Source organism: Ostrea edulis, chromosome 1 (assembly GCF_947568905.1).
Source record: "Ostrea edulis chromosome 1, xbOstEdul1.1, whole genome shotgun sequence".
In the NCBI taxonomy this organism is placed as follows: Eukaryota; Metazoa; Mollusca; class Bivalvia; order Ostreida; family Ostreidae; genus Ostrea; species Ostrea edulis.
This window is the reverse complement of record NC_079164.1, coordinates 77,385,454-77,412,946: the sequence shown is the minus strand read 5'-3', so window position 1 is coordinate 77,412,946 and position 27,493 is coordinate 77,385,454. Positions and strand designations below refer to the sequence as shown.

The window sequence follows — 27,493 nt, the reverse complement described above, 5'->3', positions numbered from 1 at the left end:
ATCTAACTAGGAACCCGCACTGTCCAGAAAGTTAAAAGATTCCAACTGGGAACCTCTAGGTCTCTTCTTTACAAGCAAATCAAAAGATTCTAACTGGGAACCCTCTCCTTGAACAAATAAAAGATTCTAGAACTAGAAACCCTCTCATTGACCCACAAGTCAAAGATTCTAACTAGAAACTCTCTCATTGACCAACAAAATCAAAGATTCTTATTACGCTCCATCCTTGGCGAGTAAATTAAAGATTTTATTTGGGAACTGTCTCGTTAACCAGGGAATCCAAAGGTTCTAACTAGGAACCCTTATCAGCCAGAAATAGAACACCCTCTCATTGGTGAATGAATTGAAGATTCAAAGATTGTAAATAAGAACTTCTTCACTGGCCCATAAATCAAAGATTTTAATATGAAACTCTTTCATTGGCCAGCAAATTAAAGATTCTCAAAGAAGGGACCCTCTCATTGGCCAGCAAATTGAAGATTTTCAAACAAGGGACCCTCTCATTGGCCAGCAAATTGAAGATTTTCAAACAAGGGACCCTCTCATTGGCCAGCAAATTGAAGATTCTCAAACAAGGGACCCTTTCATTGGCCAGCAAATTGAAGATGAACTAGAAAACCTCTAACCAATAAATCAAAATTTCTTCATGTACACGAAGAATACTTTAATTGACCAGGAAATTGATTCTACCCAAGAATCCTCTTGCTGACCAGCAAATCAAAGACTTTTGCTGAGAACATTTTCATTGGCCAGCTTTAGATTGGACAAGGAATCTGTCTACTATCAGTCAATTCAAGACTTTAATTATCATGTACAAACATTCACTCATTGACCAGCAAATCTACAGTCACCACTTTGGTGAGCACCATCAGTTGTATATTGTGATGGTAAATCAGATACAAGAAGTAGGTCTGTGTTTCATCTGTTGTTAGATTTGAAAAAAATCATCACATACATATTAGAAATTCTAAATTCCAAATAATCACGAGCAGTGGAATTAACTGCAAGTTGGTGCAACAAGTGCAGTTCTGAGGTGGTAAAATTAATATCTTTGCTAGTGATTTGTATGTAAACTTTGTGATGTTTCACACTCACAGGCGGAGTGCTTATACATACTAATTATCTAGATTCCTAAGCCAGCAAGGTTCTGAAGTGCAAGACCACAGTTTACTAAACTCATGATGTAATTAAAAAGTAACACCTTGTTTTTACATCAAAAGAGCTTGTAATAGATCACCACACATGAAACAGGGATTATTAATATATTTTATTATCTAACAGAACTACAGAAGTAGTCGGCTGAAAACATTGGTATAAAATAATATGAACATTTCACCTCGAGATGTGAAGATCAGATAAATTATTAACGTATGCTACAGATAAAAAGATGTAAAAAAAAAAATCTGTTACTAATGAAGAATAAATATCTTTTAAACAACAACATAACGCGCTGAAATCTAAAAGAATTAATGGACGGTTAATTTAGTCATATGACTAAGGTCACTGACCAATTATATCACAGTTCACTGGATCAATTCAATATGCTAACTTTTTAAGAACTACGCTATACTTTCAAGAAAAATAACATGTTTGTGTCAACATTTCAATCCTTTCTCTGCATAATCTGCAAAATTATGATTGCGACCTTTTTAATATAAGTAAGGTCTTCAGAAGAAGAATCCAGTCTGAAAAGATGTACAAATAGCTTCGTGTGTTTTAGATTTTAAACAATATCAAGCTAATGTGCAACGAAAGGCAGCTGAATGTTAGACACAACTAAGACCTCACCAATACTAATAACAACATGTATCCAACGTAAACAAATAAAGCAATGGACGGAGGAAATCAAAATGTATAATCTGTTCATCTTCTTAAACAAATATTCTGGCAATAGAGTAAATGACTAAAAATGAGCTATGTCATATAAATATTACTATTTCTGTAACTGCATGCTATTGATAATTAAGAAAATATAAACTTTGTATCCAGATATCACTAGAAACTGTGCATCTGCTGTTTGGGAACATTCACTTTGGTTTATAATCGTTCAGTAAAAACCGTTTACTTAATGTCACAGAGCAGTGCAACACCACGCAATACCCAGTGATCAGGATTCTGATTGGTCTTCAGGTAGACTGCTGCAATGTAGGTCAAGTCCGTTCTGCGCGGTTTCTTGTAGATTGGACACTTGTACATTCTCGAGTCTTCTTTGTCTGATGTAGTGTTGATGGCGTAAATGTGGATAACCGGCATGGGCTCAAACAGGATTTTGGGTTTTGGTTCAATGAGCTTGCTGCCTCTCTTGTCCCATCCAGCCCCTTCAAGGAAGAGTCCATACACATACACACCCTCTGAGGGTGGTGTGGTGATATCATCCTTCATCTGGCGAGTAACGTCATTGTGTAGGATCACTCCATCTAACGCCCAGCCTTTGTGGGCTCGAGTCACCTCCTGAAACACAATCATCAAACATAATATATCGGCAAGATCTTGACCTACTTTGGATATGAAAAAAACAATCTGATATATTTATTAATATTAATATATATTAAAAATTTGTTTTTTGATTACATTCTTGTTTGATGAGTATCATTAACTCTGCCCATGTTGTGATTGTTGGTAATTTACCTGTCTCATTGCTGTGAGGAATCCTTGAGCGTTGAAAAATCCGGTCATCCAGAAAGTGACCGGTCGACCATCAAAGCACCAAGTGTGGAACTGGCCGTTTCTGTCAATCAACTCGGTAAACCAGAAACCAAGTGTGCTGGAATCCCAGGAAATCTGCACAAGTTGAAGAATAAATGTTATACATGTAACAATCTTTACTCGTATTTCTAAAGACCAAAAATGAACATGGTTTCCATTGACAATTTCTTTCTGTTAAGTTACAGAACACACGGAATTTGAACCAACCTTCTGCCACAGCTTGGGAATCCTGGCATCATACATGCAGTCTAGGGCATCACGCAAAGCCTCGCTCATAATGATGGTTCCATCAATGGCTAGTTTCAGGTCACTAAGAGTGTTTCTGACTGTTGAAATGACACGCTGCATGCGGTCTATTTCCTGTTTTAGGAAAATGTTCATTGGCTGCAGACGACCCATTTTCTCTAATCTGGCCCTGACCTCAAATGGTACGTAGTCATTGGGTAGTTTCTCCAACATGTCGTCACAGATGCGGTAGACAATGGACTCGCGAGTCTCCCCACTACCTCCCGCACTGCTGTCCTTGGGCTGGATTTCTAGAATTGTGTCCAACACAGTCTTTGCTGATTTACTCTGGTACCTGTAGTTACACAACAGAAATGCTAAAGTTTCACGGATAAAATGTATTTGATCTTGCATTATTTCTTTTTGGCTTTATTTGTGGATTAAAGATAATTTCTGTCATATCATTTACAATACATTTTAAACTGTCAGAAAAAAAAACGTACATTTTGGAAATATAAATCAGAATTTTTAAGATTTTCCCATGATATTGTGAGAGACACTTTTAAATGATGGTAGAGTACCAACAACATAATTCTTGACAACTTTGTTGTGTTTGTATCCTATCAAATAGTGAGTGTACGATATCAGATTTTTAGTTTATCTTGATTTGCATTTACATGTATCAGGTTCGTCATTTATCAGCAATATATACTGTGTGTTCCGTTTCTCCTGTATATACAAGGTTCCAGGATTTAACATCCATCATATTTAACGTATACATTTTTGTGGATGTTGTAGGATAACCTCTGAGGTCGAGAAATGTATTGAAATATAAAAGCTGTGACATTTGCCGAACAACTTTTAAGATCATTCACGAAAACCAGGACTTTATTTCTATTCTACTTTGGCTCAGGCGTACACAGCTGATTGCTTCTTTGTACAGCTATGAATTAGGTCAATTCGTGTCGTCATGGCAGCTTCCGAAACGCAAGATGTGTTTTGTTGACGAAAAAACTGAAATTGTAAGGTCTACTATTTTGAACACTATTCCAAGTATTTAGTTTGAGTTGATGGATTATATCAATGTGACTTTAACAAAAGGGTCAAATTGTCTATGAATCGCCATGTTTATTTACTAGTGTATCAATCTTGGTATGCAGACAATTGTTTGTTTATAAATTTGTGCAAAACACATTGGAGACCTCTTACATTACTCAGTTTTATTTCCATTACTCGTGTATTGAATATTAAAATTTTTATATGTTTTTCGATGTTTTTTTAAAAAGATTTTGTTAAAATAGTTTTCTGAAGTAGTTTACTAAGTATTCTTACTTTAATTTCAATTATTCTACATTTAATACAAATGATAATGAAAGGATTTTAAATTTGATCTATTTCATTAATTACAATTTTTAAAAAATCTAAATATAGTTAAATTTCCTTAATAAACAATTACTGTCAATAAAATGTACATCACATATCCTACTGGTATCTGTGTGTAGCGTAAAGATCGTTAGTGTCACATTTTGCATGTTTTGTCAAACTCGTTCCTCACATTTTGCACTTCTCATGATAATCATTTGTTTTACCGTACCATGTGTGTATCCTCTCATATTGTGCATGCTTCTATCAAATTCAGTATCATGTCAAGAATAACACTGTGTACATGACTTAGTCCTAGCTTACGTGATGTCGGCATTGGAGTGCAGTCCGAATGCCTCGGGAGTGTCCGTGCCGGGCAAGTTGTTGATATACTCCATGTATTCCTGCATTTTGACACACTTTGGAATGATGTAGCCCTTGTAGAATAAAAAGTTACTCTGGAACATGTTCTCTCCAAACCAAACTTTACAGAACGTATTCAGCAGCCTCTTGTCATAGTCATCTGTCACACGACCTCCATACTGGATTTCACCAAACATGTAGCGGACACACGTCCAGTTAACTCCCTACAACAGAAAAATATCATAATTACTTTCGTGTTTACCCATTTTTTGGAAAATTTTGACTTAACAACTAGTTTGAATAATCCAAGTCCCAAGAAAATTGAACATATGTGAGAGAAAACAGAGCTCCATCCAACCTCAGCTTGAAGTTTGAAAGCTTTTACCTTTTTGATGTCCATATCATCAAGGTGGTTCTGGACAAACTGCACACTGGCATTGAAGTCAGATGCATTGAATTCATATGGAATGTTCCATCCCAGGGGTCCAAATTTCCTTCTTTCCTGTACCACAGTATGCATGAAGGCCACTCCATACAACATTGGTTTCCATTGAGGCATGTTGGAAATATCTAGGAAATCCTGGCTCAGTCCAGTGTAAGTTCTCTTCAGACCAGCCTTTATGCCTTGTGGGGGTTCATTGGTGAATTTAATGGAAATCTTTCAAAACAACAGAAGTGGTATTAAAACAGTGCTTATCAGGAATTTGTGAATGTTTGTATTAATCATGTAATGTAAATGTAGTGTGGAAAAAATTGTGCAAGGTACATAAGAATTCCAGGTGTACACTGTATGCTTTTATTGTTTTTCAAAAGGAGCTGAAAACAGGTAATTAGTACACATTATTATATAGGTATTATAGGTATAATCAGGTGTGATTAGTACACATACAGTAAACCCTGTCTGACACCTGTGTACTCTTGTTAATTCTGATCCTATTTTCGTTCTAAATTGTTAGTTGTTTTTTTAATGTTCTTTACACTAGGCAATCCAACATCTGACACAAAATTCATCTTCCAGAGCTTGTTGCATTCGACATGTGTCACTGTACATGTAAATCACACACATATCTTTAAGAAATCTTTACCTGTAAGAAATTGATAGGAAACTTTTTGTGAACCTCCGTGGTGACCCACAGTCTGAATTCCTGGTGAATGGTCTCAGTCTCTATCAGCTGATCAAGAACTTCTTCCACATAATCCAGGGACAAGTGGCAGTTCTGAAGTAGCAGCCATCCACCATTAGCCATTCCCTGGGCCATCAAACGACGAGCATGGACCTCCTGACCTTGACCCATTGAAATGTTTCTGCATTCTGAAAGCAGAAAATGATCCATTTTCAAAGGCTGTGTGAGCAATACCAAGAGCGATTCTGTCTCAGTCTATACAGTACAGACTAAAAAGAATTTCATTTTAAATTTCTATTTCAATGCAAATATAAGTTTCCATATTGAAATCTCCACTAACCTAGTTTGAGTTTCTTGGCAAGGGCTTCAATGTTGTTAGTGGGATCTGATCCCATAGACAGAAGACACACCATAGGAGTTCTGCTTGAGCTCTCATTCCACATTTTCTCCAAGTCCAGAATCACTCCCTCAGCATATTTCTCACCCAGAGTGTCAGCGATGTACTTTCTGGCCTGGGACATGGTTCTGTCGGGACACCAGGATCTGACCAACAGCAGACGACGGAATACATCCAGTGAATTGTTGTAGCCATCTGGGATAATTTCCTCCTCTGGAGCCTCCTTGTCAAACCACTGTCTCCACTGCTTCTCATTTCGGCTCACCTATTCAAGTACATATATACCTGTAATCTCTGGAACATTTCTACCTGGCAGTGTATGTTCTACAGTGCAAAGTTAGAGAAAATCGACTTCTCCAATGGAAACATTTACATTTGCAGGTAGTTTGTCAGTTGTAATACAGATTTCAGCATGTGTTTCACAATTGACTGTCTAATGTCGATACCCAAAACTAGACACTTACATGTATTTCAAAATAATACTAAAATGTAAAGTTTCTAACTACACAAAATTACCTGTTCCAAAATTCCTGAGAACTGGTGAAGGTTGCTAAGTTCCACCAGGTTGAGCCAGGTCAGATCTACAATCCATTTGTGAGGTTTGGGTTGTACAACATTCAGATCTAGTGAGGCGCCTCCCTTGATGAGAGTCATGAATTCGTCATGCTTGATTTTTCCGAGTGCCAGATCTATCTTCAGGGCCAGCAGCAGAGTGAATGTGTTTTTGTCCTCTTCATAGAGGCCACGCACAGCATACTTGAAGACCTCAAAGGTCATATACTCGATGATGTTCTGAATTCTTTTTTGTGTGATTGGAGATTTGGCAGACCTGTTTTCCAATGGGATTACCATGTAAGTGTCATTCTAAATACATACAAAGTTAGCCACACCACCCCCCCCAAAAAAAATTGGGTATCTATTTTTAGCAAATGATTCAGAACTTTAAAAAATTATGACACATTACAATGTTCAAGAGTTTAATTTTTTTTTTCAAAATTAAGTCAACAATCCAGACATTAACTTTTTTTTATGTACAATTGGAGGGCAGAGGTTATAGAGAAAGTGTGAACTAGCCTGTCTGCTTGTAAGTACCTGTAATCCTACAACAATGATCCCTAATTAACTGTTAAACCTCTAATGTATTTGAGCCATCATCTTACTCTCATTATGCGCATTCATGTTTCTCTCTATTCACTATAAATACTAATCTTAGCCATTTCAGCCACCTCAATAATGCCAAAATTGGGTCTTTGCTAAAAACTCTGCTGATATGGTATTCAAATGAAGGCTAGATCAAAACACAAGGGGCTATTTAAATTTTTTGTAATAAATTTGTGAGCAAGCAAAGCAAGGTTCTTACCTAGCCATAGATAAATCAAACAGGTACAAGAACTGTTTGAGAGACGTCTGGTACATGCAGTTGACCAATCCCATCTCCACAATCAAGAAATACAGAATACTGCCTCGGGCGGCAACAGGTCGGAATTCTTCTCTGGCCGTGGTAATCTTGGTCTGAGTTTCAGCTGCTACCTGCAGCTTCTGACTGACGTCTTGTGCAGTAGTTTTGGTTGTGTTCAAGACATTGATCAAATCTTCATCATCAACAAGAGAGCCCTGTTCACAAAATACATCACTAACATTTACACAAAATACATCACTAACATTTACACTAACTCTGCCATAGCTACACAGAAATTCAGGAGAAATTATCCACTTTACAAATATGTATGGAATGAAAGCTTTTATTTTGAAAACTTAAATCGCTTCAAAATTTCAATTAGATGATCAGTGTCCATTACCTTTGTACTGGTCAATCTGTACAGCAAGTTGTCCTCAAGTTCCTTCATCTTCTTCTTGTTGGACTGGACATCTTCCATCAATTTCACCCTTTCTGATTCAAGTTCCTAAAACAGACAGAATAGTTATCAACGTGATTTTGTGCAGGAAACTGTGATGCAAGAAAGACACCTCTTGTTTGAAACCCTTAAAAATCTTTTTTTCATTCTTAATATGAAAACTGCGAAACTTACAGCTTTCTCTGTCAAGATGACTCTTCCAAGCAACTGATCCTCAAGTCCCTTCATGGTGACGGTGAAATCAATGATGGATGTCTTAGCTGACACCTCTGGAGTGTAGGATGGGTTACCCAGCTTGGTTGTGATATACAGGACAAAACCTTTCATAATGTCACATTCTTTGTCTCCAACCTTGACCTTCAGTGTTGACCCAACTTTGATGAAGTTCTTCTCCAGTACATTATCTAAGGCAGGGTCCAGTTCTTCTGCTACATCCTCAATCAGTAATGGTCGCCCTAGAGACATGGAGTCCTCAAGGTGGGTCCGGAAATATTTGTGGTTCAGAGAAGTCAACTGTTATGAAATAAAAGATTTTTTCTTCAGTAGACTGTCACAGATTGATGAGGACACAGAATATGTTTGCATCTACATGGTCAGTTTTACGGAAGGGAAAATTGTCTAATTTCATGAATTACGTTCCATTGCACATGGCTTTGATATGTAATTCACTATACATTGTTTTTGCATTTCAAAATATTGTTGACTATAACAATATAACAACTTTATCAATAAAGCCTTCTTTTTGACAAAATCTAAACAATGCTATCCTCTGGTAAAATTGCTATTTGGTGTTTTCTTAAAATATGATGTGTACATTATCACATGTAGGATATATTAACATATGGAAAGTGCTCCTTAAGAATATGAAACTGGGTAAACATTGTAAAAATGTGACAAACAGACATTGAAAACACTCTTTGGTTTGCACCTATAGTCTCATTGAAAAATTAGCCCCATTTTACAGTATAACTAACACCATATTACATGAGGCACCTCTATGTAAGTATATTTGAAATAAGCAACAGTTAAGATAAAGAAAAGCTGAAAACATCCATGTCACCTTTGAAAACATATTCATTTATCTTGTCTAATGACATTCGAGGAGTTCCGATTGATCTTGTGTAATGCTTACCTGGAGTTCATTGTGCATTTCTCTATTCTTGATCCAGTTCTTTCCCTGACCCTGCGGATCAATGAGGAGCGGATATCTGGAGGCCTTTGTGACAATGATACCATTCTGTGTGGACAGTTCATCATTGGGCAGACCTTGCAAGTTCCATTCACCAATCTATAAAACAGCAGTACCATCAATATTTAAATGTACAGACAAAAAACCACTCATTAAGTAATGAAATAATTTCTAAGATGAGCAACCCAAACTCGGCCAAAATACAGGTACACGTACAGAAAGTTAGGGTTTATAACTTACAACTGTGGGGTCAGTCAACATATCGATGACGCTCAGGTTTAGTGTGCATGGAATCTTCCGGTTCTTCAACTCCTTGAACCATTTCTGGTTCAACAGAAGTCTGAAATCCTGGTTGAATGGACCAGCGTATGACAAGAAAGCAGTACAAACCAAAACATCTCCAACCAGTCTGTAAATCAAATAAAATCCAATTGACATGGAAATCTAGGTGCAAACTATGTCAGAAACTGCATTTCACGACTTCAGAATGAGAACACAAAAATTGTTCATATAGATATTCCTTATCAAAAATCCATGCAAACACAGTGAGAGAATTTTGCCCAATACATGCAACATGTATGAACTATCAATTCTTTATTAATATAGGTAACCTACTACAGTACATTGATTTATCTCCTGTGAGTGAGGAATAAGATCATTTTGGGGCTGTAGTAAAACCAATTTTCAGTGCCACTTGTAAATGAATACGAACAAATCATGCAGTCCCTATGTTGCTTTACGGACACATGTACTAACAGCATACACTTGTGAAGTACAATTTGAAGTATTAAACGTCTTTTCTTAATTAAAGTTTTCATTATACACACTTGTGAAGATAATATGAACAAATAATACCATACAAATAATACAATCGTGACACAATACAGATCACCTGCTACCACCGCTGTCACTGGTAAAAAGTTAATACACGAATATCACTGATAAACTTTGCAAACTAATTAATGAGTTTGTTAGTATAAAGGAAAACAATTTGATTTTGTTAAAGCTACAGAAGGAAATTTTGATGTAAAGGATGGCAGTAGTCTGTAACACTACTGACAGGACAACTGCTACTACATGAAAACATGTCATTAAAAGAATAATAAGAAAGGTAAAAACTGACATCATTGATTAAAGTTCAAGGCCACAATATTGATAAAAAATGACCACTGACCTTCCAATCTGTGCCCTGAATTCTTTGCTCTGCTCTGTCCATCTGTCTCTCTCTCCCTGCAGACCATTAATCAAAGCTGCAGCAGCAGTCATCTTCCTACGACATGTCTCTGCATCATCCAGCAAGGTCTACAACACCACAAAATAAATGTCAAACAAGAATCAATGGCATGTGTCTGTTTAGAACAAGAGGTACTGTGAGCAATGCTCACTAAGAATACCCCCCGCTTACCCCAATCTCCCAAAGGGTGTTGGTAATAGGTAAAACTTCAGTATTATGATCCAAAAGGTATCTAGGAACACAGCATCTCCATGCGATGAAAAAAGCCATTAAAGAATTTAAATGGAAACCATATTGCTACTTCGATGTCCAGTGCACGTGACCTTTGACCTTTTGACCCCAAAATCGATAGGGAACATCTTCATCCCATGGGTAGTCCATATGTACGATATGGTGACTGTAGGTGGAATGGATAACGCTTTAGAGCCCGGAAACCATATTGATACTTCGATGTCCAGTGCGTTTGACCTTTGACCTTTTGACCCCAAAATCGATAGGGAATATCTTCATCCCATGGGTAGTCCATATGTATGATATGGTGACTGTAGGTGGAATGGATAACGCTTTAGAGCCCGGAAACCATATTGATACTTCGATGTCCAGTGCGTTTGACCTTTGACCTTTTGACCCCAAAATCAATAGGGAACATCTTCATCCCATGGGTAGTCCATATGTACGATATGGTGATGGTAGGTGGAAAGGATAACGCTTTAGAGCCCGGAAACCATATTGCTACTTCGATGTCCAGTGTGCTTGACCTTTTGACCCCAAAATCAATAGGGAACATCTTCATCCCATGGGTAGTCCATATGTATGATATGGTGACTGTAGGTGGAAAGGATAACGCTTTAGAGCCCGGAAACCATATTGCTACTTCGATGTCTAGTGCGCTTGACCTTTGACCTTTTGACCCCAAAATCGATAGGGAACATCTTCATCCCATGGGTAGTCCATATATATGATATGGTGATGGTAGGTGGAAAGGATAATGCTTTAGAGTCCGGAAACCATTGCGTCTACAGACGGACGGACGGACAGACAGACGGACAACCCGATTCCAGTATACCCCCCCACAACTTGTTGCGGGGGGTATAATAATATTTTGTACCATTCTTTAAACTTATTGAAAAACTCACTTGTTTCTCTCTCATGGCTTGTTCGTACATGGCCCTCACTTTGGCTAACTCAGCCTCTTTTTCATCCAATTGTGCTTGAGCTTTCTGCAGATCACCCATAGCAACACTCAGTCTGGCTTCTTGAACGGTCAAGTTTGCCTTGAGAAAAATTCAAAGAAATAGAAGTAAAGTAAACCTTAAATACATGATCCCCTAAATACAAAATGACAAAGGGTAAGAAAAGAAGGTTTGAAGTTTTTTATCAATTATACCTTCAGTGGCAAGACCTCTTTGTTGATTTCAAAGAACACAGCCATGGACCGTGTCCAGGAAAGCAGACCAGCCACATTACCACAGACACGTTTGGCCACCTCTAGGGTGTAATCTTCTTGTGAGAGGTAGGGGTCCAGCAATTCTACAGTCTCATCATTAATGCTGTCTTTCGGGAAGTTGATCAAAGTCTGCAGGAAGTTGGTTCCCGACATAAGCTACAGAAAAAAGAAACGCATTACAAGTAACTTCCAGATTTTCTTATGCATACATGCTGTAGATGATGACATTCTCAATACATTTACTTTATAAATGAAATATCAAAGCTTGAAAGTTTAGAATCATTTTTGAAATAATAAAGAGCCTGCAGATTATGGAAAAGAAAACCTTCAAATTATACCTTGAGTGCTTCAGACCACGATGGCTTGACACAGGGTCTCTCAGCATCCATCTCCACTGTGTTCACCCTCTTTTGGAACAGCAGCAGTACGGAGTCCATGATCCTCATGATGAGATGTGGAGGCTTACCCAGCTTCCTGACAGTAGCAATATCAGCCGGTTTGATGGTGTTCAAGGCAGCTTCTGCCTCTTCTAAAGCAGGTCGAGCCTTCTCCAGCTTCTCATATGCAATGACTTTGTCTTTCTCAATGGCATCTACAATGCCCTGAGCTTTGTCCTTGACCTTCTGCACTTGCTCTTTCACTTTTTCAGCAGCTTGAGCTTTGACTGTCACTTCTTTCAACACTTTGTCTGCCTTTTCAGAAGCAATAGCAAGTTCTTTTTCTTTCTCTGCCAATTCCTCCTTTAGTTTAGCAACCTGCTGTCCTGCTTCAATGAGTTTTTCCAATCCAGTGTTCATTCTTTCTGCCAATTCACCAATTTCATTCTTCTTGTCTGAGTAGATTGTCTTGTAACCATTAATAAATGACAGGTAGGACTTTGGAGTAACATGGGTGGAACGACGGTACCTAAGAGGAAAAAGGGCCATATATATTTGAAAATAGCATCAAGTAAATACTGTTTTGCAAAATGCACATCAAGATTATTATACATCAATTTCAAAAAGATTTGGCAATTACCTCTGGAAGTAGTTAACACAAGATTCTGCTACCCCATCATGGATCAGACCCATGGTTTGGATGACCTGCTTCTTAACTTCAGCTGTGCATTCAATGTTAAAGTTAGACAGGAAGTGGTCGGCTACTGCGATCAAAGCATCCTTTGGCCAGCGCTGGAACCAGTCCATTGTACAACCAGAGATCAGACCAGGGAACTTCAAGGCTCGAGCTCGGAATTTCTCTCCAACCTTGAGGAAAATAATCAGATATGTTGAAACTTTCTAGTTGAGAATACACAGATATTTTTTTTTTATTACATTAGATTTACTAATGATATGTGACACTAAATGTATTTCAAAACTGAAGAGGGGAGAAGAAATGGAGACCGTGAAAATTGCTGTTGATATACTTGAAGGTGTTTTGAGTTTTTCAGAGGAATAACATTCATCTCCTCTTCTTTCATTGAGTAAATGTAAGTGACAGATCTTGAAAGTAATTGTCATAGGACACTGAAGTGACCTAGTGATAACATTCTCTTCCCATACTTAAAACCACTGCCTTTAACAGATAGTTATCCACAAATTGACAAGGACTTACTGGTGAGAAACAGAGAACAACATGAAGGTTGTTCCGGACTCTGGTCAGATAGTACTCGTAGAGATTCTCATTAGAAGGGGGTCGTTTGGGGAATTCCTTCTTCATTACTGGTATAAGTTCACCCATGATCTCATCCATCTCATCTCTTGCAAACAAGTTAGCCACCTGTCAAAATAAGAAACATTAACATCTGTCAAAATAAGAAACATTAACATCTGTTGGGAAACAAAATATTTTGACTGTTGCGTATCTTTACAGTTCAGGGATACAGCCCGTTGTTCTCAATTGGCACAGCAGTTTTACAAATGAAATTCTATTGCAAATTGATTTTCAAGATCAGGAATATCATTCAAACTTAATACTTCATCAAATTGTTGTGTTCTGATATGGCACTAAATAAATTTGACAATGGACCTGTTTACAATCACTGTTCTGACACAACAAACATTTCTTCACAGTATAACTGTGATTTTGCAGTTGCAAAGAACATTTCAATTTCATTGAAATAAAAAGCAATCCAATAATACTTCATGAAAACTCCTAGTTAGCGTGCTTCCCAGGGAGAGTACACTGTTGAGGTACCTTAGAGAGGACAATATTGAGGTACCCTAGTCATTATACTTACAATTCCCGAGGAGAGGACATTGTTGAGGTACTCGAGGAAGGCCTCGTCCTTGATCTCCTGGTCAGTGAAGATGAAGGTGATCCCTTTGCCCTGAGCGCCCGCTGTACGATACAGGTACTTCAGATCCTCCAGTAAATTGGACACATTGTAGGACCTGTAATTTATCAATGTTGATGAAATTTGTCTAAAAATTCTGTAGAAAGGGCAACCGAAGAAGTAACTGTCTTAATTATATATAAGACGTTCAGCATGGTACTTTTATATGTTGTAGATTATGTAAAAAGGAACTTGTTGAAACCAAACAATATCCCAGAATGGGTAAGTTACACAATATCAGATACACTCCGGTGTGGAGCAGCTGACAACAACGTACTTTGTAATCTCTCAGTGTTTACTCACAACCAAGCTTTTCAGTGTTATGTGCTACTGTTTCGAGAACCTGGGCATGCAGTGATTTGTGACTTGACACCATACTTTATACCGTACACTTTTCTATACAATACTGAGTGGACAATTTTACCATTGTTTCTTTCCACCATCCCCACTGGCAGATAATTGGATGAAAAATGAATCACAAATACAAAATGGGGTAAATTTTTAAAACTGCAATGAAAATTTCATCAATACTGTTGAGTCTACGTCATTAAAATTAGGGTTTTGCAGAAGGGTCCCTTTACACTCTATCTGAAGCTACCTACCTAGTGAGGGTTATCTGGAATGTCTTGTAGCCGGCAATGAAAGAAGCTAGTTTGGTGAGGGACTGTTTTCCTGAACCCCCAACACCAACCAGCAAGGCGTTACCACGAGGTGTTCGGATGATTCTAGACACCTTGACCAAATGTATCATGGCATCCTTGAAGAACACCAAGTCCATGCCAGATCCTCTGATGCCCTCGTTATACTGTTGTAAGAACATTTGTAATCTCTCCTCGAGGACCTCAAAGCTGGGAATCTGTCATAAAATAGCAGGACTTAAAAAAGATCTTTTCTCTTGAAGTAATAACACAGGAAAATGTATAAACTTGTCTACTTTCATGGTGTATTTTTTTATAACTTAAATATGTCAGGGTTTGACATTTACTTTTTTGAGCACTAGACCAGTCGGGCTACTTCAAATGATTTTTGCTAGACCTGACCTTACATCCACTAGCCCCGACCAACTTTCCAAAAACTGATAGTTTCTCCATATTTAAATGTACTTAATTCAAATGACAAACATTAAGTTTGCATGAACTAAAACGTACTTAATTGTCTCAAAAAAGAGCTTTACAAATTAGTCTCGTCATTCAATTTAATGCTTTCATTTTCAAACACAATTTCTGTTTCTTTAAATTCTACCCGGCACAGAAATTCTCTAGTCTATTTAAAATAAAATGACCTCAACCGGTTTTTTTTTTAAATCTCTATTTCATAAGCCCTGCTTTGTTTCTTCTTTACTTTTTTTTTTGGAACATCTTTCCTTGAGGACGAGAAGTCGTATTTGAATATAGAGACATTCCCGCACATATGTCAACACCAAAAAATGGCTGTTTACGACGTAATTTATTAATTTGATAAACATGCACTTTCTTATATTTGATTCAAATAAACTGGGTTTTAAAAAAAAAATGAAAATAAATTCATCTAAAACATCACTTTACACACATTTACATAGAGTAGATGTAAAACATCATTTCCAACCGCGACTTATTTATTAGAACTAAACAAAGAGATTGTGTCATCATGCGGTTCAAAATTTCTCGCAAACTCTACAGTTATTCATTTTTTGGTAAGAATAAAATATCTTATGGTTTAAAGTAAAGTTTCTTGTTTATATTTTCAACACGACCAGTCGGACTAGTAAATCGACATTTTACCCGACCGGACCTATCATTTAGTAGACTCAGTCGGTCGGACGTGCCTTAGTGTCAAACCCTGTATGTATACATGTACCTTGATTTCCAATAAACGAATATTAAGTGTAGAGTATTGACTTAGTTACATGTATGTACGGTACTTCTCACAACTTAGCCGCTTTATAAATCACACAATACAATAAACTAACCGGCTCGTAAACCTTTGGCATGTCAAAGTCTGTATCATCTGGTTCATCACCAGTAGCTTCCGGTGCATCCCTACAGAAAAACGGAGAGTCAATTTAACCAGCGGCGAAAGTCATGAGGTCTAAACAAAGTCATATGGTCTACAAGGATTTATATTCATGGATAAATAAAAGTTCTTAAAGATAAACAGACATACTTTATAAAACATGAATGATTCAATAAACGTTTATTGATAAAGTTGTGTTATATAATTTTCTGTTGAAGTATGTTTAGTATTATACTGATCTAAGTTTATGTCCTAGATACAGTTCTATGCATAAAAAAGAATTGGAAAGGAAATGCAGATTTAAATTCTAAGACACTGTTAATAAGGAAGTTATGAACCTGTGCATACAGAGGGGGCATTGTGATGTACAAAATTATGAAAAATTGAAAGTATATCAAATATTAAATTGTGCATTATAACATGGAAATCAAGAAACTATAACACAATGAAATAAAATTTGCGAATGAATGCAGTTTTAAAAACAAATGCAAAATAGATGCTGTGCCTACCAAACCAAACACCATTTGGAAATACAAGCTTTTTAAAAATTGTCAGTAATTATCTTTCAAAATTTTCAAAGCAAGAGGAACAAAGATATTACATCTAATAAATTTTCTATATCAAAAAAGCATCACTTCTAGAGGGAAAGGCTTTTTTTCCCCCATAATCCATCTTCTTCAAAATTTAATTCTATTAGGTCTTACCAAAACCTTGTCATCAGGACTGAAAACTATCTACATGTCATTTTAGTTCAACTTTTCCTCAATTACATGTAATCATTATTGTGACCCGACTTGCTAAAAACCAGTTAGGGCTGTTCCAGAAATGATCAAATGGGGGGGTCGGGTGGCAAATGATATTTTTTTGTGTGGGTGGTCATATTTTTTCATATTTTAATTGGTCCGTGGTTGGACTGTTAAAAAAATATTTATTATGGGTAGTGGGTAGTTTCTATTGTTTTATTTTGTGCCACGTGGGTGTTGAGTTTTCAGAATATTTTTATTGTCGCTCTTGTCGTGTTGGTTACAAAACGTCGGAGGGAAAATTGAAAACGTGCTTTCGAAATGCTACTTTCGAAATCGGAAATCGGAAGTAACATAGAACTATTCGAGTTGTCGCTCTTTGCAGCGCATAACTTTCCATTACGGCACTCTTCAAATTAGAGGCGCGTTTAGTAGGGTCCCTTTGGACGTGATGGCGGCGAACTCTGATTCTGTAGATTATTACAGTTTACAGTGCATCGATTTTGGGAATATTTTGAAACCAATAGGTATTCCGTTTTCTAATAAAAATAGGCAAACCTTAGTTGATTTATACGAGGGTACCGATGCGTTATATTTATCAGTCGGTGTGATGGTGATATAGAGGCCTCCGGGCGCGGGCTCCATTAGAAGACGAACGATTCGTGGAAAAACATATCCATACCCATTTCATGATAATAGCATCGTTTGGACTCCCAATCTTTCCAACATTCCCGCCATTGATGCCTTTGATTGTTGATGTGACATTGTTTCTTCAGAACTACTGTGATACAATGTCGCACAGGCATTACCGCGTCATTGACTAGAATGTTTGTTCCAAAAACCTCGCGAGATTTGTACCGTTTTCATTTTTAAAAATATTTTTGTGGTGGATCTGGTTAGTTTTTTTTTTTTTTATTAGATGGGTCATTGTAAAATGAGTTTATTAATTTGATGGATCATGGGGTAATTTTTTATATTTTTTTTATGGGTGCTTGGTATATACAAAAGGTGCCTCCCGACCCCCCCCCCCCCCCCCCCCCCCCCCCATGTATTTATTTCTGGAATAGCCCTTAGCATATCAACCAAATTTCACTATCCATATCATGAATATGTAAATGAAAAATTAAGTACCTCATAAAATCTCCAAAGTAGTAAGTGGGTTTGACAATTTCTATATTGTCTTCCCCCATCTCATCCCCTATAACTCGCAACAAGGTTTTCTCAAACCATTGTGCATCTTCTGCTGTCGTGAACCTGTCATTTGTGTGTTAGTAGAAAAAAAAAACAAAAGTTCAAATGAAAGAAAACTACAGTAAAGAAAAAAGGAGTGACGCTAAATCACTGTGTCAGATGCTTCCATCATTCATGGTCCTCAGGATGTGAAAGCATCATTTGGTGATGGTAAGATAAGCAAATTAAAGGGAGAAAGCCAGGGTGAGGTCACCCCCAGGTTGTGCAATCCACAGAGAGACTGTTAGGTGGAGGTAACTCACTTCATGAAGTCCACAAAATAATGGGTAGATTCAACCATTGTTCCATTTGCCTCACCCAGTTCTTCATTGATGACCCGAATCATGGTTTTATTAAACCATGCCAGGTCCTCAAAGTTTGTAAATCTGATCAACACAATTGCAACATCAATATTCCATTCATAACAGATCAATTTATTATGCATACTTAAATTTCTTTTGTCACAATAAAACATGGTTACAGCAAACACGCTTATAATGAATTTACGCTTACAGCAAATGGATTTTTCATTCCCTGAAGTTTTATTATGAACTTATTAGATATAACGAATTATATTTATAGCGACTCTTCATCCCCAGCACTTCACTATAAGCATGTTTTACTGTACCATAATATTCATTATCATAAAATTCTCAAGTTGTTGACAGAACTTTCTCAAAACAAAACCAGACTGACCTATCAGCAACAACTCGGCTACACTCGTGCTTCCATAACCACAGTAGTTCTTTCTCGGATGTGATGACGGTGTTATCTGTGTTAATCATGCCCTGCCATATTCTGGATAAGTCACGCAAGTTGAAGATGTAATGGAACTTGGCTGGAGTTGGCAACATCTTGATCTGTATTCCAAGGAGATAATAATAAAGATTTCAAATCTAAAGTCTGGAACAGAAACATCATGTTTTGTGTATTAGATTCATTTCCAATATCACCCAATACCTGGCACTCTAACCTTGGATCGCATAGGGATCCAGGTTAGAATAGGTCCTCAGTACCCCACCACCGGGGATCCAGGTTAGAATAGGTCCTCAGTACCCCACCCCCGGGGATCCAGGTTAGAATAGGTCCTCAGTACCCCTTGCCTGTCATAAGAGGCAACTAAATGAGGTGGTCCTTGGGATAAAACCACAAATACTGAAGCCCCGTGTCACAGCAAGTGTGGCACGACAAAGATTCCTCCATAAATATATATACTAAGCATAGGTCTAAATTTTGCAGCCCTTCACCGGCAATGGTGACATCTCCATATGGGTGAAATATTCTCAAGAGAGATGTTAAACAATATACAATCAATGAATCACTAACCTTGGTCAGCTGCCAGAGTCTCCTGGTGATGGGGACCAGGTTAGCTGTCATGTCGATGACGTTTTGTGTGAATCCCCTGTCCTTCACGTAATGACCACAGCCGATACAACTGAAGATCTTGTCAATGGATGGATTGGAGGGAAGGGTGCAGTTAATGATAACAAATTGTCTCTTTAGCCTCTGGGGGATATCGTTACGACCTCCTCCTGGCTGGATCATGGCGGCCAGAAACTACAAAAAATCAAACCACGTGTTCATAAATATCACTATCAAGTACATGTATACACATTTTAGAGTGAAAATGAATAAAATCCTATAATTTGAATACATGCATTTCCTTGGTAGACAGTGAACCCATCTTTGAATGTTTCACTTTGCCCATCCTGAAAATGGGAGACACTCTCTATTCATGTTAAATACCTGGACATCGGCAATGTTGGTAAAATCTCCTGGTTTTTCCAGATTGTAGAATCCTTTGTACTCCATCAGTTGTCTGACAATTTCATTAGCGATCTGGTCACCCCATTCATTGATGACTGGCATGTTAATATCGTCAACAAAGACGGTCATCTTCTTACCAGCCGGCGGGCCATATGTGGTGCCCACTCTTTTGTCAACATAGCTCTCAACTGTTCTCTGCATAAATTCAAAAGATGCTCATTTTAATCCAAAAGAAAACCATATTCATTTTCTATTATATGTACATGTATAGGCAAAGTTCATGGTAGCATTTTATTAAAGTCTTTTTATGCATGTTTATGCCTTAATTTGCCTTTTTTAATCAAGCATAAAACTGACACTCACCTGGAACATGAGAGGTGTAGTGGCAGAGGAAAAGTTGAGTGATTGAGCAATGTGGTATTCTGGGTTATATTTGCCCATGTAACCGTTAATCATCACAGTCTTTGCTGTTCCTTGTTCTCCGATCAACAGCACAGCCTTTCCTTGCTTGGAAACAGTGTTGATGAGGAATTCTGTACGGACGTTGTCCACCATAGGAACTAAGATAGAGCCATACTCTGGTGTGCTGTCGGAGGGGTAGTGATAGGGCTCCACTTTGTTGCTCCAGTGTTGCCATTGGCCTGTACAAAAAAAATTGAAAGCATTCTGAATATCTGGGGTATTTACCTTTTTTAACAGTTTACTGGATTTGCAGTAAATGACAAGTTCTGCCAGCAATGACCCACATACCAGAGGTATCCACCATGTAATCAAACATAGTCTCATCAGCGTCCTTATTGGTGGGTGGCAAATTCAAGGTGATGTCATCACTGTGTCGAAGGAATTCCTCTACTTTTATCCTATCATCCCACTCTAAGAAAGCACCAATGGTCCACATAAGAGTGAAGATGTACAAATGTTCATAGTGAGACTGACTCACAGAGCCGGTGTCCTTGTCGTCCTTTGACGGGATCAATCCTTCCAGAAGTTTGCAGGCCTGGGAAATTATGAAAGCTTCCAAAACTTCCATCTTGAAAGTCAAGTTCTGAACAGCAAACTGCAGCACCAATGGGAAAGATCTCTCAAACAGGTCCATGATGATGGCTTGCTCATTAATAGGTCTGGAATTCAGCCAGCACTGAAACAGAAATGTTTAAATCAAAAGTTTCCATGCAAGCTAGTTTGCCCCTCACAAATTTCCATCAAAACAAATGAAATTATCATTCAGAATTCAAATAAATCAAAGTAGAATTTCCAAGAATAAAGATACATCTTATTCCTGTTACCTGCAGAATTGGTTTCCAGTCTAATCCTGAGCTGGACATGTACACCATGCCATTCCTGGAGACTGTGGCAGGAGAGGCATTGTCAATGTTGTGAGGCTCAAAGATGATCTTACAGTTGGGGGCCATAGGGATACGGTCACCATTAGCCAGGGTCAAAGTCTTATTGTCATCCAACACAGAGTTCAAATTCTCAATCCAGATAGCATCCACCGGTCCATCCAACACCAGCCAGACATGCTCACCTTTAACATTTCAAATCATTTTTTTTCAAGTACATTGCATGAAAATTAATTTACGAAATGTAAAAGATATTGGTGTTGACACAGAGAAGCTTTGGCTATGTATAGAAATGGGTATAATATTATACAATGTGTAAGAAATATCACGTAGAGTATGACTTTATAAAGCAGAAGAGTACCTTTCTTGGCTCTGAGAGTTCTCCTCCACAGAGTAGAGAAGATACCATCCGTCCAGTCATTGGTTGCCACATCCAGACGACCAAACATCTGAGGGGCTGTGATGGCCTTGGGGTTCATTCTCATTTCTTTGTGGAGTTCGCCACAGTCTGTCATGGCCTTCATCAGGATATGAATACAACAGGTTTTGCCTGCTCCGCTGGGTCCTAAGGTCATCATACCATGTCTTACTCTCTGGGTCTCAAACAGCTACAATCAACATATAGTCCAACACAAATAAATATACAGGGATTTCACTTTATAAGTACTATGTCAAAAGCCAAACAATTAAACACCCTAGGACTTTCAACCAAGATTGTGTATGTAAATCATGGGTAAAGATGTACACAGGATGTACTGTATTATTTAAAATATAAAATTTCTACTTCTCATATATTCATACACACCTGGATTAGTTTGAGAGTCCATGGAGGATGAGCTACTAATTTGGCATCATCAATCTGTCTGGCAATAGCACCCTCCAGATCTGGGTAGCCTCCCTTGTCCAGTGTAATTCCTGGGAACAAGTCGTTGATCAGGGACAAGAATAGAGGTTCATCTTGATCTACAAGCTTGGAGAGGTTCATGTCTCTTAGCACTCTCATCACACTCATGGCCTCTGGGTCATCTTTATTCTGCCTTTTGACAGTACCGAGGGTTCTCAAACACGACAAAATGTTTCTCAGACCAAAGTCGTAGTGGACCTGTTTTGTAAGCTGTTCCTCGCAGAGCTTGTATAGGGTGAAGAATTTTCTGGCTAAGGTGACATTGTCAAGGAAACCAACTGAGGCAAGCTTTACACGGATGATGATCTGCCTGTCGGGTACCATCATGGCAACTGTACGGAAGTTGATCTTAAGATTTTCTGGCAACTCCTGACGACCCGCATAACCAGGGTTCTGTATGAATGAATTTGTGAATTAATTCTTTAAATATCTGATAAAAATTGCAACTTTTGATTGAAAAATCACTTCATGATTCCATTGAAAAAAATCTTAAATCTGATAATTTTGCTGCATATAAATCAAATTTTGTAGCAATTTTGCCAGTCTACTGAATTCAAAGAGATTTTTGTATGCAAAAAAAATAATCCTTAAAACAACGTCTTTCAGCACAAAAAATAAACCTATCGCACTTTGTCCTAATTTAATTTTTTAAAAACCAAACCAGTACAAAATTTAAAAAATTTATGGTATAAATTACATACCATGGTCAGGAAAATTCCAAATTCAGGATTGAGCAGCACATTATCACCATCAGTGAAGATGAAAGCCTTCTTCCTCTCTTTCTTCGCCGTCAGCACAATAGCGATCTGCTGAGCAGCCACAGATAATACAGGCAAATCAATACGATTGAACTCGTCAAAGCATCCCCAAGACCCGGACTGAGCCAGACCCTTGTAAATACGTCCTAAACCTCTGAAGTCCATCTGGTCAGAGCAGTTGAAGACAACCACATATTTACCAAGACATCGACCCATATCTTTGACGGTCTCTGTTTTTCCAGTACCAGCGGGACCAGCTGGGGCACCACCCATTGACATTCCAAGAGCTTGGGCGAGAGTGATGTAACATCTGCAAGACAAATATCATATAATTTCACAGAATTGGGCTTTATCAAAATAAATATTGAAATAAAACCAACAGAGCATGAAGAAATAGATCTGTCAGTGAATGATAACAGTGAGCTTACCTGTCAGTAAGAGGGGTAATGACCAGACGCTCTGTACAGCCCAAAAACTCGTTCTGGTAGATAAAATCCACATCTGTAACAGAGATCTGACACTTGTCCTGGTCTTCCAAAAAGTAGAATCTGGACTGCTTCATCCATTCAAAGTCTGTGGGGGACTTGACATGCATGCGACACTACAAAAGAAAAATTCTGTCTTACTTCTCCCATCAATTTTGTTAACTAATGGACTGTCTTTGATATTAAAGTCAACAATCATTTAAATAAGCATTAAGAATTCATTAAAATCAAACATCTAATACCGCATACTGGGTTTATTCCCCGGGTCTAAAATTTGCCGATTTGCTGGCTCAAAATATGTATGCTAATAATTTTAGCATAGTAAATTTTGGCAGACAGGGAAGAGTAGTCTCTCTTTTAAATACTGAAGTCACAACTGGGTGCATATTTGGCAAGTGAAATTTTGGCAGAAAGTTATCTAACCGCTAAAATAAGCCAAATTTATAACCCCGCAGAAAAAAACCCGCTATATGGTATTCGATTGCATTCATACCAGGTCATCAAAAATGTCCTTTTGATGCACATGAATGGTAATGAGTGTTTCAAACTTGGTCCTCTCTACTTTGGTGAGGTCCTGTGTTGTCTGGTTAATGAGGATGTTCAGCAGATCCAAGAAGGCTTGGTTTGTCTGCTGCATGATTTTTCTGTCGTAGCGGGCATGGGTCAAGGCTTCCGTGGAATCGCGCGTCCAGATCATCTGGATACCCAGAATTCCAACCTAATAATTCAATACATAAACACCAAATTAAGGAAGGCTAAAAACAAGTTTACCAGAAGATCACTAAATATAGAATAAATGTTGCTTTTGTATTCATTTACAAATAAAAATTCATACTGCATTTAAAAGAAATATAATGTAAAAATGTTTGCCTTAAAAGGAAAAAATCAAAGAGAGACCAATGGGCCACAATGCTCACCCGAGTTGTCTCACTCTCACAGGGTTAAAGATGAGAGAGATTGAATCTGCACCACATGATGACACTTTCATACTATTAATACTAACTGTACTTGAAGTTCTTGAAAAGTATTTCTGTATACTTCTTTGTGAAATATTAAACCACTACGGAGACCCTGTCCAGAGCCCAGGACTCAAGACCACAAACTGAGAATAGTTAAGTCTAAATTTCATATCCAACTAACTTTTGAAATAATTTTCATAAACAAATACAATTTTCAGTATATGTTTGCATTTGAATATTTTTAATCCTGAATACATTGTAAATATGTGGATGCCTTCCTGTCAAGCAGTTAATTACACTACAATGCGAAGGGGAGATGTGAAAAAAGTTTTTTCCCCCGAAATTCCTGACCCAACAAAGTTATTTGAAAAAGAAAATACTATGTAAACTGTAGATCCATCATTTGTGTAATGACAAGTTCAGGTTTGAGACATTTACATGTATAAAGAAACGAGTACCATCTGCCTGGTCTGCGACTCGACTGAACGTCTTCTTTTCTTAAATTCTTCTTGCGAAAGAACGGCCTCAAATCTATACAGCTCCAAACTTAACTGTTCGTGACTTGTCATGTTTACATTGCTGCTGATAAAATAAATTGGAACCGACGGTGTGACGTAATAAATTAAACTTCAATGGCCGCTCTCTTAGCGGCGGGTAATTTGTAATATATGATAGATTAATATTGATTTAATTGTTGAGCAAGGATTTTTGTTGTTAAAGACTGTCATTTACGATATCAGTAAGTAATACTTTATTCATAAATGCAACAATGTGGTTAGGGTTGCCTTTCCCTTTAAGATATATGTGATCAAAATTTTGACTTAAGTCTATTCTCAGTTATGGCCAGGACACACATAAATCTACATTAGATGAAGATGCTAGCATACTAATTGGGTAAATGGTATCCTTGTGGTTCTTGATAAGAACATCTTTTGAAAATATCCCCTATACATTCCAATGCAAAATTTAAAACCCTTATTGTGGCTCCAAGGGTACTGACTGAAAAAAACCTTAATCTACTATATAAGGAAATTTTCATGTATACAAACTTTGGCTTTCCAGATTCAGTGTTTCTTGATAAGAGTTAAATTTTTACACAGACCACCATATTTTCACATCATCTCCCCTCGGAAAGAAGCTTGACCTTTCAATTGCCCTTTACCAAGAAAACTTCATGTCAAGTTTGGTTGAAATTGAAAATGTGAAAAGTAAATGACGATGGACAAATTCTGAGCAGTAAATCTCACTAGAGCCATAGGCTTTATGAGCTAGAAAAAGAACACTCTATGAGGAACCGTGTGGGATGTGTACCTGAGCAGGAAACATGTTTAAGAATTCCAGGAGCTGGAAGCTGCTGTCCTGGATTGACATGGCAGCGGTACGAATGACTCCATGAAGAGATTTTTGTGACATCAACATCAGAGACATCAGCCAGTTTTCAACATTGCCTTCTGCCTTGACATGCTTCTCAAGCTTAAAGAATAGAGAAGATATTTCATATAAATGATTAATATACTGTTTGTTGATTACTACTGGCAAAAACATTCTTTATCAAAGGTAAAAGTTTTAAAAAAATCTCGTATCAACCAAAGAAAGACTTTTTTTATATTAACAAAATACAATTTCAATCTAGAAATTTTTCAAATAAGTTTTTTGGAATCAACAGTATTTGACAAGGTTGTATGGTAATGTCGATTTACATTTATACAGTGAAAAATCAGCAGAGGTATGATAACGTGAAATATTTTTAAAACTTTGCTAAGTATTTCAGTAATATTCATGAAAATTTGATATAATAGTTTATTAATGTATGTAATCTGCAACAAAATGAAGATAAATCATACCCAGGGTCATTTGAAAATCAAAATAGCTTTAATTCCCCGGTCAACATAAGCAAATCTAATAATAGCTTACATCAATAGTTTCATTTTCTGAGGAGTAGATAGCCAAGATCTGGTCATAGAATTTTTCATGGAACTTGACTGATTTGATGTTGTCAAACACAGACAGCAGGTGAGCTTGGATAGTGTGTGGGTCACTAGCCTGACCCAGAATCTCAAGCAAGGCGGGATCAGACACAAAGAAGAATCGTGGGAACAGCAGTCGCTTCTTCTCCAAGTATCTATCGTGGAAAAATAACATTGTATTTGATAATTGTTTTAACAACATAAATGAAAGACATATATAGGTCAGTTTACTCTGAAAAAGAATCATTCTAAAAAAAATTCTGTCAAACGGTACAAAATTTGTAACCATTTGTTTCGTTAAACATTTAGCTTACTCGGTGAGTGATTCCTGATTTTGTAACCATTTGTTTCGTTAAACATTTAGCTTACCCGGTGAGTGATTCCTGATTTTGTAACCATTTGTTTCGTTAAACATTTAGCTTACCCGGTGAGTGATTCCTGATTTTGTAACCATTTGTTTCGTTAAACATTTAGCTTACCCGGTGAGTGATTTCTGACAGAGCTCGAGCTGCTCCAGAAGATGAGGCAACAGTTGCATCAGTGTTTCATCTCCCACACAACATTGGACAACATTGGGGGTCTCATGAGCTCGGGTCATGATCTTAATCCACGATTTGTCAATGTTGCTGAATCGTTTGGCTTCCTATTTAAGGTAAGAAGATAAATTATATATTGTTAACCTGCATAAACTACAGTAAAACATGCTCATAATTAAAGTCATATTTCTTACCCTATGAGAAGAAAATAACAAAACATTAATTGGTTATAACCAATGTTTGGTTATAACGAACTGTTTTTCACCGGCCTGGAGATTTGCTTTAACTGTTTTACTGTATTTATGGATACCGAGATGTAATAATGATAACTTTAAAAAATTACAAAGAATAACTTACCTTTGGCAGTTGTTTAGCAATATCTCCACCCACAAACACAGCCTCGAGGTACACCCACAAGTTTTGTACAGTCATCCAGTTCTCGATGATCTCAGAGGAGTTGGTCAGATTCTGCACCCATAATTGGATGTTCTTCTTAAATGGAGCATTGTACCTATAAAGAAGAGGCACATTCTGTCAATGTAAATTACATCAGAAGTAATAGTATATGCCAGTATTTCTCCAACACTAAGTA

General features: G+C 37.5%; 1 protein-coding gene across 6 annotated transcripts in view; it reads right to left on the bottom strand.

Moving 5' to 3' along the window:
- Positions 1-1,253: 1,253 nt before the first annotated feature.
- Positions 1,254-27,493, bottom strand: part of LOC125680555 (dynein axonemal heavy chain 5-like) — an 81,476-nt gene continuing 55,236 nt past the window's right edge. For 5 of the 6 annotated variants that reach the window (XM_056160944.1, XM_056160956.1, XM_056160950.1 and 2 more), the window contains 38 exons: positions 27,259-27,412; positions 26,845-27,008; positions 26,313-26,520; positions 25,710-25,871; positions 23,933-24,157; positions 23,383-23,555; positions 22,898-23,264; positions 22,098-22,589; positions 21,654-21,900; positions 21,236-21,477; positions 20,700-21,087; positions 20,313-20,590; positions 19,929-20,144; positions 19,509-19,739; positions 18,879-19,042; positions 18,446-18,568; positions 16,166-16,235; positions 14,820-15,073; positions 14,122-14,275; positions 13,497-13,661; positions 12,921-13,147; positions 12,242-12,809; positions 11,844-12,059; positions 11,593-11,730; positions 10,397-10,524; positions 9,463-9,631; positions 9,166-9,321; positions 8,208-8,546; positions 7,977-8,081; positions 7,538-7,791; positions 6,694-7,006; positions 6,121-6,442; positions 5,742-5,968; positions 5,042-5,314; positions 4,618-4,880; positions 2,914-3,286; positions 2,629-2,781; positions 1,254-2,451 (listed from right to left, as the gene is read on the bottom strand). In XM_056160944.1, coding sequence (XP_056016919.1) covers positions 2,062-2,451; positions 2,629-2,781; positions 2,914-3,286; positions 4,618-4,880; positions 5,042-5,314; positions 5,742-5,968; positions 6,121-6,442; positions 6,694-7,006; positions 7,538-7,791; positions 7,977-8,081; positions 8,208-8,546; positions 9,166-9,321; positions 9,463-9,631; positions 10,397-10,524; positions 11,593-11,730; positions 11,844-12,059; positions 12,242-12,809; positions 12,921-13,147; positions 13,497-13,661; positions 14,122-14,275; positions 14,820-15,073; positions 16,166-16,235; positions 18,446-18,568; positions 18,879-19,042; positions 19,509-19,739; positions 19,929-20,144; positions 20,313-20,590; positions 20,700-21,087; positions 21,236-21,477; positions 21,654-21,900; positions 22,098-22,589; positions 22,898-23,264; positions 23,383-23,555; positions 23,933-24,157; positions 25,710-25,871; positions 26,313-26,520; positions 26,845-27,008; positions 27,259-27,412 — 9,091 coding nt within the window. In that variant the 3' untranslated portion in view covers positions 1,254-2,061. Of the gene's footprint in view, positions 2,452-2,628; positions 2,782-2,913; positions 3,287-4,617; positions 4,881-5,041; positions 5,315-5,741; positions 5,969-6,120; positions 6,443-6,693; positions 7,007-7,537; positions 7,792-7,976; positions 8,082-8,207; positions 8,547-9,165; positions 9,322-9,462; positions 9,632-10,396; positions 10,525-11,592; positions 11,731-11,843; positions 12,060-12,241; positions 12,810-12,920; positions 13,148-13,496; positions 13,662-14,121; positions 14,276-14,819; positions 15,074-16,165; positions 16,236-18,083; positions 18,207-18,445; positions 18,569-18,878; positions 19,043-19,508; positions 19,740-19,928; positions 20,145-20,312; positions 20,591-20,699; positions 21,088-21,235; positions 21,478-21,653; positions 21,901-22,097; positions 22,590-22,897; positions 23,265-23,382; positions 23,556-23,932; positions 24,158-25,709; positions 25,872-26,312; positions 26,521-26,844; positions 27,009-27,258; positions 27,413-27,493 lie in introns of all 6 variants that reach the window. The other variant, XM_056160947.1, reaches the window with a different exon arrangement.